This window comes from Elephas maximus, chromosome 17 (genome assembly GCF_024166365.1).
Source record: "Elephas maximus indicus isolate mEleMax1 chromosome 17, mEleMax1 primary haplotype, whole genome shotgun sequence".
Taxonomy (NCBI): domain Eukaryota; kingdom Metazoa; phylum Chordata; class Mammalia; order Proboscidea; family Elephantidae; genus Elephas; species Elephas maximus.
In genome coordinates, this window is record NC_064835.1 from 62,946,579 (window position 1) to 62,959,696 (window position 13,118).

At 54.7% G+C, this 13,118-nt stretch overlaps 1 protein-coding gene across 4 annotated transcripts in view; it reads left to right on the forward strand.

Annotated features, from left to right (window-relative positions):
- The window catches only part of SFXN5 (sideroflexin 5), a 164,522-nt gene extending 151,728 nt beyond the window's left edge, over positions 1-12,794 (forward strand). For 2 of the 4 annotated variants that reach the window (XM_049856853.1, XM_049856854.1), the window contains one exon: positions 8,412-11,363. In XM_049856853.1, the coding sequence (XP_049712810.1) occupies positions 8,412-8,437 (26 nt within the window). In that variant the 3' untranslated portion in view covers positions 8,438-11,363. Of the gene's footprint in view, positions 1-8,411; positions 11,364-12,712 lie in introns of those variants that run through there. The other 2 variants (XM_049856851.1, XM_049856852.1) reach the window with 2 other exon arrangements.
- Positions 12,795-13,118: the final 324 nt, after the last annotated feature.

The following is a 13,118-nucleotide window of genomic DNA, read 5'->3' on the forward strand; positions in this document are numbered from 1 at the left end:
GGTTTAATCAGTCCCTACTGAACTCCAAAGTGGGCTATTTTTGCCATCAGAAATCTGCCTCCTCCCCGCCCGCTGCTTTCTTGGAGTTTGCCCACAGGACCCCCCAGGAGGGACGGATGGGAATGGCAAAGCCGCTCAGAGCCCAGGAACGCCAACGCCACCTGTCATGTTGCCTGTTCCCCACACCCCCACCCTAAACCTGTGCGTGCACACAGGCCCACGCATGAGCACACACATGCCCTGATGACAGGCCTCAGCAGGGCCGCCTCCGAGCCTGTCCTCCCTGGTTCTCCCTTCTAGAGCCCTCTCGAATACCTTCTAGACAAATTCAGGATAGTGAGGGAGGAGGTTTGGTTGAGCAAGGCTCATGTTGAGATGATTAAGTGCAAAGTGTTTAGAACATGCCTAACCCTCAGCCAGGGCTCAGCCGTGTCAGCCATGAGGAGCCACGGGAGAGCGAGACGGGGCCTAAGCGCTGGGATAGCCACAGGGTCCTGCCTTCATTAAGCAGCATTGCATGGGGTTTCTAAGCCTTCAAAGGGCCCTTTCATTATTTTCTTGATTATACCCTCATCCCAGCCCCAGGAGGTAGAAAATCATCCCACTGCACATGTGGGGAAACTGAGGCCTCAAGGCTGAGGAGATGGGGGCCAGGGTGATCCTGAGATGGGCCCACCAGAAGGCACTCAGGAACAATGCAGAGCTCCAAAGCGGGGAGGGAGTCTGGGCATCTACCAAGTGCACATAGCACAGAAGTGCTTGGGGAATGTCAGCTCAATTTGATTCAACTGTTACTGATGACCTACATTAATACAAGGCACAGGGACACTGAGCTGCCTTGAGTACCTCGAGATTGCGGGGGGAGAGGATAGTCGCTGTGCTTAGAGCTGCTTAGAGTAGGAATCAGCCTGGGACTGAGGATATGATGGAGAAGGAGGCAAGTGCTATGGTACTACGGGCTACAGCAATGGATTGGGGCTGAGAAGATCAGGGGAGGCTTCCTGGAGGAAGCAACCTTAGCGGGTTAGGACATAGCCTAGTCTCAGGCCTCAAAACCCAAATGTACCCTGTGCAGGAAACGGAGAGCAGCTGGTGGGTGAGAGGCCTGGAGGAGGCCCTAGAAGGCCTTGAATGTCCAGCCCAGCAGTCTGACATTCACTGGGAAGGGAGTGGGACCCCAGAACCAGCACCAGAGTCTGAACCCAGGGGTCCAGGCTCAAGGTTCAGCTGCTGCCCAGCCCCAGTGTAACACCCCTGCCCTCCAAGGACACTCAGGATAGCTTCCCTTGCCCAAAGATGGAGTCTGCATATGTGTGTTTGAGCAGGACCTGGGTTCTGCCCAGGCCTGGTGGGAAAGGGTGGGTTGAACTGCCCAGTGGGCAGGCTGGCCCCAGGCCTGGCAGAGGCCTCAGGCACACAGGATCAGCCAGGTGCCGGCTGGGCTTTGGATCCTGTGTCAACGTTGCCGCCACTTACAGACCGTCAGAGGCCTGGACCCTGGGCCAGGAGGAGGAGGTGGTTTTGAGCTATGTCACAAGGTCACGCTGAACACCTCACTCCCAGCCTTGTGCCTTTGAAAAGGAGGCAGAAAAGCCACCAGAAGAAAGGCAAAGAGGAGGAAGCTTTTTGTAGTAGGTAAAAGCCCCTGAGAATGGGGCACAGGCGGGGGATCTGGTTTCCTGTTTATGTCTCCACACCTTAGCTCCACGTTCAAATATGTAAACTATCCTCTGGCCGCTGGCTGCAGGTGTGTGTGTGCCAAGGCTACAGACGCAGAGGTGGCCCCAAATGCATTCCTGACTCTGGCCCCCACCCCTCAATGGGCCAAGAGACAGAGGTAAATAGCTCAGCGTTAACCCTTCCCAGGCCACAGAGGAAAGCCAGCGAGCCTGGGGGTGCTGGGGCAGCTGGGGAGAGACTGGACATGGTGCTCAGTGTTGGTTGGCTCTCACCTGAAATGCAACCAGAATCCCACTTTGGCAGTGTCTGCTGGGAGGGGCTGCAGGACTCGAGCTGGGTCTGTAGGGTGGGGTTGGGGCACTGACGAGGTGGGGGTCCTGATGAGGGTTAGGTTCTGTGTGGGAGTCAGAGACATTGTAATTTCATGCAGGGGTGGGCACGTTATTTTGGGCAGGAGCCTATGGGCTGACTCCCTTCTTTAATGCAGGGCATGAGGTGGGGTCTTTCACCTTGGGGGGCTTTCCCCAGGCACTTGACAGCTCAGAGGTACACAGCCTGAGATGGGGCAAATGAGCAGGCCTTCATCTTCCCAGCACCCCAGGGCTGGGGGGATACCATCAGCCAGTGCTGACTGATAAGTTCAGCTTCCTCAATGATCCCTGCAGCCCCTACCTCCCAGGGCTTTGGCTCCCCATCCCATCCCAGACACCGCTTCCCTCAGGAACTGCCTGCTGACTGGCTATCAGATGCCTGGGAAGGGGTCCACCCGTGTCTGCATTAGGGAGGAAGGGAATGGGCCCATGGATTCCTGCCTGCCTCCAGCTGGCAGCCCGGGGCCTGGGTCACCCATTCCCCCTGCGGCCCCTCCTCACCCAGCCTCATTTCTCCTCATCGTGTTCTGTACAGAGGAGATGCCTCAGAGCAATCTTGTGGTCAGAACTAAGCCCCTGCTTGTGACCCACTCCCCTAGGACTCTAGCCTTCACTGGACCTGGAGCTATACCCACCCCTTTCACTATGCCCTGACACCTCTCCTCCTCCCTCCAAACCCCCCCGCCGTGAGCCGCTGAGGCCACGACACCATTTGTTCTGCTGCCCACATGGCACCTAAATCTGGCTTCTGCTTCTTACCCATCAGACCTCCAAGCAGCAGGGGGACCAAAAGGGAGCAGCCTAAGCCCTTTGTTCCTACCTGGAGCTGGTTAGGGCAGCAGGAGGTGGCAGTAAGGGTATCCTGGTACCACCCTCACCCTAGTACCTGAATTACATTCATTTACTGGCGAGGCCAGGGCTCTGGACAACATGGCTCCCTTTGGAGGAGACAGCCCCATACACACCCCAGAAGAAGTGATCTACACAGGAGAGACTTGATTATTGGTGGAGAGGGAAGGGAAGTCTGGTCAAGCAGGAAACACAGGAGTCTTGCCCCATCCTCCCCCAGGTGAGCCCAGAAGTGAGGGCCCCAGTGGTCCTGACACCAGTGAGACCTAGAAGATGGTAGGCCATTGGCCAATACCTAGCTATGGCCAGAGAGCAGAGGGTTAATGAATGGCCAGTGGAGTTGGCTCAAGGTGGAAACGCGAGGCTATGACCAAGCAAGGCACTGAGTGGGGAGTTAGGAGACCTGGACCCTAGGAGGTGTCCAAAATCCAGTAGCTAAGGCCAAAGCCTCCCAGTCCTCACCAGGAGCACTCTCCAAAAATGCTATGTTGCCTGGTGTCCATGGCTGCCTGGTGTCTGTGCCACCCCCTGTCACTGCTTCCACTCTTTAGGCTGGTCCCCCCAGGCTGCCATCACGAGCTCCTTCCCTTCACTTGCCCCTCAAATGTGCATGTTCCCCAGGTCTTGGCACCCGCTTCCTCCATCTGCTCTCCTGGGCAACCTCCCCCACTCTGGAGGCTCTGGCTATGCTCACACATCCCAGGCCCTCGCTTCTGCCCAGACCCCTGCCCACAGCTCCAGAACCCTGGACCCATCTGCCCCTCAGGCCTCTCCACCTCAAGGACCCATAGGCACCCAGACTCAACATGGCCAAGCCTGAGCCTATTGCCCCCCTACCTGTCCGCCTCCTGTATTCCCTGCCTTTGAGGATGGCATCACCAGCTAGCCCTGCTCCCAGCTGGAACTAGGAGTCATGCAAGACACAGTCATCCTCAACACCTCCCTCTCACCCCCACGTGGAATTGGTCATCAGCTCCTCTGGATTTCAGCTTCAGGAATCATCCCCAGCACAACCTCCTCTCAGCAGGACCTAAGGTCTCTTGTGGACTCAGCTTCCCACACTGCTCCCCAGGAGGCTTCCCTCTCCCCTCACTTATCCCTCTAGTCCACCCTTCACACCCACTGCCGCCCGAGAGACCCTCCTCAAACTGAGTCTGAATCATAGTCCACTCTTGCTCACAATCCTTCCATGGCTCCCCATTGCCCTCAAAGTGTGGACAACCTTCGTGTGGCCTACAGGGCCCAGCCCCACCTCCGCTTCCTCCCACATTTCTAACATGCCCAGCATTGTCCACCCCAAACAAGACATGCTAGCCAGCTAATGCTTTTCCCTTCACCCAGCCAGCTTTTCCCACCCTCCCCTATCAAACCCTTCCGTTTATTTCCTGGCCCACCTCCTCTGGGAAGTCCTCCTTCCTTGGTCCTCCATGAGTGAGCTGTAGCCCCCACCCCACTATAGTTTCCATGGCACTTTGCTTGTCTCTCTGGAATCCATCTGCTTTCACTGTCTGACTCCTCCCCAGATTGCAAGCTTCTCAAGGGCAGGGGCTGGGCTTGACCGAGTCTCTGTGCCCAACCCTGGTGTATGGCATTGTCAACCACAGATAAATACCTGCTGACCTGAGGGAAGATTGAACTGAAACAGAGGGAAAGCCTTGAATGCCATCTCTGCTCTAAGCCCAAACCTCTGCTCCCGAGCATCTCAACTACTTCCCCCAGGAGCTTACCCACTGCCCGCGTTTCCCCCATGCTTCCCTCCTACCTGGTGCCCGTAGCACGGTGGGAAGCCCAGGGGAGCCTGGGGGTTGCTGGGTTCTATGGCAGCCTGCACCAAGAGGGAGGTTTCCATCTCCAGGGGGGCCAGCACTCCCCGGGGAGTGGGCAGAGTGGCCCCGTGGCCTGGGCTGTGGTCTTCTGCCATGGTGGTGAGCAGCCTCTGATTTTAATGCGGGCCTCAGTGCTTCAGTGAAAGCAGGCATGGGAAGTTGCTAATAATGGCACTAAAATAAAATATGCTACATCTGTTATGGGTAGCAGAACAAAATTAGCTGCTCACACCTCTGACATCCAAGATGTCTTAACTTAAAATACTCCTTGGCTTACTTTACATCATTTACTGATTATATTTAAAAGAAATACAATTTTGCAATTACTGTTCTTTCCAGTGTGATATCTATGCATCATTTTCCTTTTATGTTTATATATTTCTCCTTCATTAGTGCAGTCTGAAGGGTGATTAGGATTCTTCAAACATTTTACAGAGGTTAAACGTTGATTAAGATTTAATTATTACTGTAAATAGCTTGGAATGACATATGGTGCAAAAGCCTGACATATGTGCATTTGAATAAATGAAGTGCTATTTCCCAGGATGCCTCAGTAGCTGTTTAACAGCTTTCCCGAAGGGTTATGTTACACCTCATGGTAAGATTGCTGGGATGTTATATTTTGTTGGTTTTTGCAGCTGAAAGCTAAGAACAGTTTTCCAGTTTTTTAAAAACATTGAATATTTTAAATACCTAAATTGTTTTGCACAAATTTTTGCTAATTTGTCTAACTAGGTTAAACATTTTCAAAAGCATTTAGATTTTTAAGCGTGGGCGCTGTGCATTGTGTCAGTGGCAGCGTGGGGACGAGGGGAACTGGCAGGGTGGAGGGGACGTGGAGGCCGGCAGGGGTGGGGAAGGAGAAGGTGGCTTGAGGAGAAGGGATGGGGGAGAGGTCTGGGTCCTAAACCTAGCTCTTGTCTGTTTGCCCCTCTCAAGTGGTCAGAGCTTGGGTATTGGGGCACCAGGGGCTTCAGAGGAAAGTCCCCATCTTCTTCTGGAGCCCCACCATGCCTACCTGCTCCAGTCTACAGGAGCTAGGTCTTGCCTCCTCCCTGATGTGTGCAGCCCGGGCATCACTGAGTTCTGTACAGAATCCTTCCTCCCTATCCTGACTGAGTTTTTACACAGCCTGGGCAGGTCCGTGCACCTTCTGCCTGCTCCCCCAGGGTTGCCATGGCTTGACATACAGCAGGGGCCTGGGACGGAGGTCAGCTAGGCTAAGTTACAAAGGCCTGTCACTGAGGTGGCTCCTCCCTCTGCCAGTTCCTCTCAGGTTGTGGGCTCAGGCACTCCCACAGGCTCAGTCCTGGAGTTGAAAACCAACATCTGGGCTGCTGGAGAACTCCAGGGGGATCCCATCCTCCCAGTGCCTTCTGCGTCTTTTCATTCCACTCATTGAATCAACACTCATTGAATACCTACTGTGTACCGGCGCTATGGCAGGCTTTGAGGATACAGGGGTGAACAAGATTAACCCACTTGCTGCCTCGTGGAGCTTGCCACCTAATGCGGAGAGCCAGCCCCCCAACAGTGATACACTACTCCGAATTAGAAGTACAGGCAGTGGAGGGTGCATGGGAGAGGTGGCCAAACCTAGCCTAGATGAGGGAAGGTGTCTAAAGCTGAGACATGAAAGATCAGCCAGAGGCAGGGGAAAGTAGGGATGAAGGAGACAGGAGCAGAAGTGGGCAAAAGTTCAGGTAAAGACTCAGAGATGAGAAATAGCCCAGTGCATCTGAGGAACTGAAATAAGGCATGTCCGGCCGGTGTCTTCAGTACACGGGGAGGATGGTGAGAGGCAGCAGGGCTGGAGGGCATGGGAGTCTGGACTTGACCCCTGCCATTTTACAGTGGAGAGAAACGTGATCAAACTTGTGCTTTAGAAGGCTCACACTGGCCATGCTGCAGTGGATGGAAGGGGTTGGAGGAGGCTTTGTGGGCAGGGAGAAGAAGGGGACAATAAGGAGGCCCCAGGGTTTTAGGCTAGAGCATGGTTGAGTGGTGGTACCAGTCCCCAGATGGAGAGCAGGGTGGGCCGGGGAGATGGTAATTTCAGTTCTGTTTTAGATGGGTTGAGCCTAGGTTCCTGTGAGACACTCCAATAGAGAGGTCTAGCGAATAGTCAGTGGTGGGCATGTGGCTCAGGGGAGAGGCGTGGCTGGAAATACCTCAGATCTGGGGGTCACCAGTAGGTGAGATGATGCAGGGGCATATGCAGAGGAGAAGAGCAAGCCCCAAGGACCCAACAACATGCTGATACTGCTCGGACCAGGGAAACCAGTAGAGAGAAGCACAAAAGACAAGAAAAGACTGTTTCAGAGAGAAGGGAAAGGTCAACAGCATAGGGTGCTTCTGAGAGATCAACGAGTGGGAGGCCTGAGAAGTGTCCAGTGAGCATAACAAAAAGGACAATGGCAGTCACCTTGCAGAAAATGACCTCAGTAGAGTGTAGTAGGAACAGAAACCAGATTTGCTGTGGGTTGAAAAGTCGGTGGGAGGTGAGGAGGTGGAGACTGCCAGTGTAGACAACCCTTGCAAAGGAATTTGGTTGTTGAGGAGAGAGACCTGGCAGTAGCTGGAGCATGACGTGGGATTAAGGGAAGTTTTTATCCGATGGAAGTTTCTGGTATATTGAAACACTGATGGGCAGGAGTCAGTAGAGTGAAGAGGTGGGGAAGACTGAGGACATTCAGGATCAAGCTCCAGTAGTAGGCAAGAGGGAGATGGAGCCCAGCTGGGGGGATCTGCCTCTCAAGGAGAGGGATGCTGCTGTGGGGTAACAGGAGGGCAGGTGTGGAGCAAAGTCATGGACGCAGGTAGGCTGTGGGTTTGATGATAGGAAGCTGAGGGTGTTCCCTCCTGATGCCTTCTGTTTTTTCCCTGAAGTAGGAAGAAGTTTCATCTGCTTAGGATGCATAGGGATCTGAGGGTGGGTATGGCTGACAAGAAAAGAGAAGGTTTAATGGGCCTCTGTGGAGAATGGGAGAGTTGACCAGGCCAGTGGATTGTAGCTGGCCACTGTGAGGGTATAGCTAAAGTCAGGGATGGTGAATTTTGAGTGGCCTCCATCAGGCTGTCAGGTAGATGGATGATGATTGGGTTCCTCCAAAGTGGGACTTCCACCATTCAGGGTTTGAAGGACGTTGGGACAGGGAGTGGTTGACATGATGGCCCATGGTGTATGAATTGGAGGAAGGGATTGAAGACTGAGAGAGAGGGAGTCTGAGGCCTGAGGTCTTGGTGGTTTAAAAACAGGGGATGGAGTGAGTGAGGTGATGGAGGGGTAGGGAACTGTGGGCCCAAGAAGGTGGGGTTTGGACTTAAGGCATCTGGGTGGTGACCAGGTCCAGGGTGTGGCCTTGGGAGTGGCTGTCTGCAGTGCAGTGAACAGGTCCTTGGAGATGAGGAAGACACAGGCCAGAGTGTAGGATGTTCATCCACGTGGACACAGTTCACAAGAGAGAGACACAACCTGGCTGGCAGGGATATACTGTGAGCCATGTGCCAGGAGGGCAATAGAGAAGGAAGATGTGGTAGACAGGGCACGTGGGCCCTGGCTGGGGGGGGCACAGAGGGGCAGAACTATGGGCACCAGGGTCGTCTTAACCAGTACTCCCAGCCTTCCCACTCTCCCCTGCAGATTCCCCCTCTCCTTACCTCTCTCTGTTTTCACTCTCCTCAGATCGAAACATCCCAACTGGAGCCTGAAATTGCCCAGGCCACGAGCAGCCGGACAGTGGTGTACAACAAGGGGCTGTGAGTGGTGGCAAGCCTGGGACGGAGCATCATCTGGGCTGGGGAGGTGGGGGACAGGGAAGGAGTCTCGCAGGGCTGCACTGGCAGGAAGCATGCAGACACCCCCAGCCCTGGGCCGTCCCGCTGGCACTGTACCCACCGTGGTAGAGAAACTAATACATTCACACTTTAACGTAGGGGAGAGGAATCCTGACACATTTCCTGTAAAACTTAAGTGCATTTCTGGGCCTTACATGGGGTTGTCACAACCCTATTCAGCACAATTATGTGTAAAGCTGAAAACTCGTAGAGTGCCCACTGGGTAGAATTAGAATTCTTTTATACTTTGGTTTCTTTTTTATTTTTTATCAGAATCAAGCCGTAGCCTGGCTTTTGGCTGCCCAGAAGAGATCTTGGACAGGTGGTAGGAGCAGGGGTAGGCCTGGGGGTTGGGTTGCTTTGGCACCAGGCTAGTAGATTTAGGATTTTAAGGTGGCTGGGAGAGGAGAGGCAGTCTGCGCCCGGGAGGATCAGCCAGCCAGGACTAAGGTCCTCGGGAAGGGGTCCAGGAGTCAAGAAGCACTGAAGAAGGCACCTGAGGCTCCTTGGACAGCTGGCTCTGAGTGTGGCCAGCGCCATCCCTGCTGCAGCTGCAGAACCAGCCTTTCTGAATGAAACCTGTGATACACTGGGGCTGGGGCCAACCTTCATGGAACCCTGGCTAATGTGGGGGCCCCCTGAGATGATCCCAGCTCCAGGCAGGAGCCCTAGGAAGGAATGATGCTTGTGGAAACATGTGCCTGTACTCCAGCCTCCAGCGGAAGCTCCTCCTTGGAGACAGCAGGCTGCAGCCATACTGGAGCTGGGCAGTGGGGCTGGAGCTGGGCTGACGACTGCCAGGGGAGCCTCTCTAGCACTGAGGCTGCTGCCCCCTCCCCACCTTTTCCTGAGCAGGGGGGCCTTGTGCCTGAGAGTGTGGAGGCCAGAACTCTAGGTACTATCTGAGAGGCAGCACCAACCCAGGAACGGACAGGCCCCAGCTCGGGCACTAGTGGGTTGTGTGGCCTTGGACAAGTCCACTCCCTTCTCTGTGCCTCCACTCCCTGTTTGGAACCAGAGGACTGGATTGAGGGGGTTTTTTCGGCTCTTCCAGCTTAACCACATCTTTGCCTGTCCAGCACCAATGCTAGCCCACCCAGGGCACTTCAGTGTGGACACTGGACAGGCCCCTTTGGACACAGCCAGCAGCTGGCCTTGGAACCTAGACCTTGCCCTTCGGTACATGTTCCCACATCCCTGGAGATGTTGACCTTTGCCAAACACTTTATAATTTTGGAGGAAGAGGCAGACAAGGATGTGTGGGGCCATACCGCATGCCACCTGTCACCCTGCACTGGCTCCCAGAGGCCCCTCGCTGCTGGCCCCCATTTCCTTCCCATCTGTGGGCCAGGAGAGAGGGGAGAGCTCTACAGAGGGAAGTAGGGGGTGGGGTCAGGGTGAGTGGGGTGACTCCCTCGTCTGAAAGGTGCAGGTGAAGAGGAAGCACTGGCCTCAATGTGTACCCTTCACTAGACGCAACTGGAAAGGGGGGCTCAGCAAGTAGCCCCAGGGCTTCCCCTGCTCTGACTCTGCGGGGGGCCTTGGGATCCCCAGCCCAGATGGTGAATACATGCCATACAAGAAAAGGGGCTGGTGCAGGGCAGCAAGGGGTGGCCCCAGGAGGCCTTTTCACCACCCTGAAGGTAGGAGCCGATTTGGTGAGGAGGGTCTTCCGTGGGCACTGGAACTCTCAGCCAGCCCCCAGTGTGCACCGGCTTGCACTGTAGGAAGTTGCCCTGTAGGGCACCCACTATCCGGAGGAGCAGCCACCGACCTGCCCATCAGGAAGGGGAGAAGGCAGAGACAAGCCTGGAGGGCAAGGCAGCAGGGGAAAGGGGAGGGGTGCCATGGTGTGGGAAGAGCAGGTATTTTTGATCCAATCCCGCCATAATGTGAGTGTGCCAATTACTGAGGGCTGTGCTCATCTCTGGGCCTGGGCTGGGGGCTGGACATGCCTGGGTCCTCTTCTGAACCGCTTGCTTTACGCTCCCTCTGCCCCCACTTCCCATAGGCTCTTGTTCTTGTGCACTTTACCTTGGGACCAAAACTGCCTGCCCAGCCCCACTCCCACCTGCTCCAGAGGCCTCATGGTCTTGTTCCCTATTTGTTTTGTCCCCTGGATGATTTCTGATCATGCTCCCAAATGCAGTTTCAGGTGAGCTAAGGCAGCTCCTCTTGTGAGGGTAAGGGGGCAATGGATCCTTACAGTTCAGGGTGACAGCGACAGGGGGACAGTGAGCCATGCTGCTAAGCCCAGGTCTGGCTGCAGAAAAACCCATGAGAAAACTTTCGGCCAACACTCATCCCACCATTCTGCTGGGGCCAGAGGAAGGGATGCCTGGTGGGCAGATTGGTTCATGGCTGGGGAGGGGTTGAGCATGGATCCATTCAGTGCAGAGCTGGCCCAGCTGTGCCATAATGCTGGCCTCCAGCCCTGCTGTACTTGCCCAGCCCACCCCTGGCCACTTCAAACATTCTGTCAGGCTTGCAGAGGCCCTTTTCCCCATTTTCTAAGAGCAGAAGACCAAGATGCCAATGTAGCTGCTGAATCAGGGTGACCAACAGGCCCCCTTCCCGCTCCCTGATCTAGAGCCGGCTTGCTTCCTGTCCTGGGCCTCTGGCCTGGGAGAAGGGTGGGCATCCAGAAGTGGTCTTCCAACCCTGGGGAGTGTGAGTGAACAGCCAATACATGCCTCCGCCACATCCAGGGGAGTTTGCTGAGAGCACAGTATCTTTTTAACCTCAGAAAATTTCTCAATCTCTGTGATTTATGTGATACTAATGAGCTGTGGGCAATAAATGAAGGATTTAAACATTAGGGCTTGGCTTTGTGAATTGTGGGCGGGAGAGCTGGGGATGGGGTGGGGTTGGTAACACAGGCAAACAAGGGCTCAGGCAAAGCATATAGGGGGGAAGGCCCTGAGGAGGGTGCAGGCATGCCCTGGGGCTGCAGACCCTGGCTCAAGGGTGGGTCAGATCAGCTGGGAGGCCCAGAAGGAAGGAGAGAGGCCCAAGAGCATGTGAGGGCAGGAAGCTGGGCGAGGAATGGGCTGAAACTCTGCAGAAGGACCCCTTACAGAGTGGTTATTGAGTGCTCACTAAGGGCTCCACCTCAAGGAATTTTAGTAAATAAGGAATTTTGATAGATTCCCTTATAGTTTATATCTGTATGGGGCTGCGATCAGAGGTGAAGGGCCTTTCCTAGACTGCCTGGGGCCAGGAGAGGCTTCCTGTTGTTATTAGTTGCCATCCAGTGCATTCAGATTCATGGAGATCCCATGTGTGCAGAGTAGAGCTGCTCCATAGGGTTTTCAAGGCTGTGACCTTTTGGAAGCAGATGGCCAGGCCTTACTTTCAAGATACTTCTGGGTGGGTTTGAGCCATCCAGTGCTTAACCATTTGTGCCAGCCAGGAGCTCCTGAGAGTCTTCATAGGGAAGGGAAAAAATATTTGCCATAGAGTTGAGTCCAGGTCATGGCAACCTCATGTGTGTCAGAGTAGAACTGTGCCCCATAGAGTTTTCAATGGCTGATTTTTTTGGAAGCAGATCACCAGGCCTTTCTTTCCATGTGCTTCTGGGTGGAGACAAACATGTTAATCATTTGTACTACTCAGGGACTCCATAAAAAGGAAAGGTCTGATCCACATGGAAGCTGTCTGATGTCAGCAGGGAGCTTGTACCACCTGGGAACTCTGTCCCTTCCTAACTCCTCCACAGTCCCTTCACGGGAGGACTTGGTGCCTCCTGATATCCCTGGCTTCTCCTTTTCCAGCAGCCCCTAGAGTTCCTAAGTGAGGCCTGGCCTCCTTGCTAGGATATCCTTCAGAGGTGGAAGGGAAAAGCTGATGGCCTCTCCTGCCAGGGAACCATGTAGTAGAGAAAAGCCCTCATGGCTGGGGTCAGGAGGATGCAGGGTCCAGCCCCAGCTCAGCCCCAGCATGACCCTGGGACTTCTCACCTCTTTCTTTGTTCACCCATTCATTCAGTCAGGGGTCTATTTAGCATGTTCTCTGTGACAGACATGTCTGTAGCTGAGGCTTGGCATTCCTATCTATAAAATGCCAAGAACAGCATCACTCCTGGATTGTTGTACGGATTTGCAAGACCAGGGGAGGAACTCACCCAGACTCTTCTCTTCTGCTTCACAGGTATCATGGTGGCTGCTGCCTCCCCTTGCCTGGGAGCTAGGCCCCCCAGGAGGGTGGGAGGAGGGAAAAGGATGGAGGGAGGCCAGGAGCTTCTGGTCACTGGGGAATTTCTTTGCTAAGAGCCCACAGGCCACGGCCCCCATCCGGGCGGAAATCCTTGACTCTCAGGACAGACACAAATCCCTCCTGGGAGCTGTTTGTTGTTTTTAGCTGGGTTGGGGGCTCAGCCCCTGCCCAGCCAGGAGATCATTAACACTCCAGGAATGCAGCCTCCCCTGCCCCCACCCCCACACACCAGGTCCCCAGGGCTTCCTCCTCCCACTCAGGTGATAGAGGGAGGGTCAGAAATGCTAGGGGATGAGGGCAGCGATGAGTGACCCTTTCTGAAGGGCCTGAGAGCCTGACC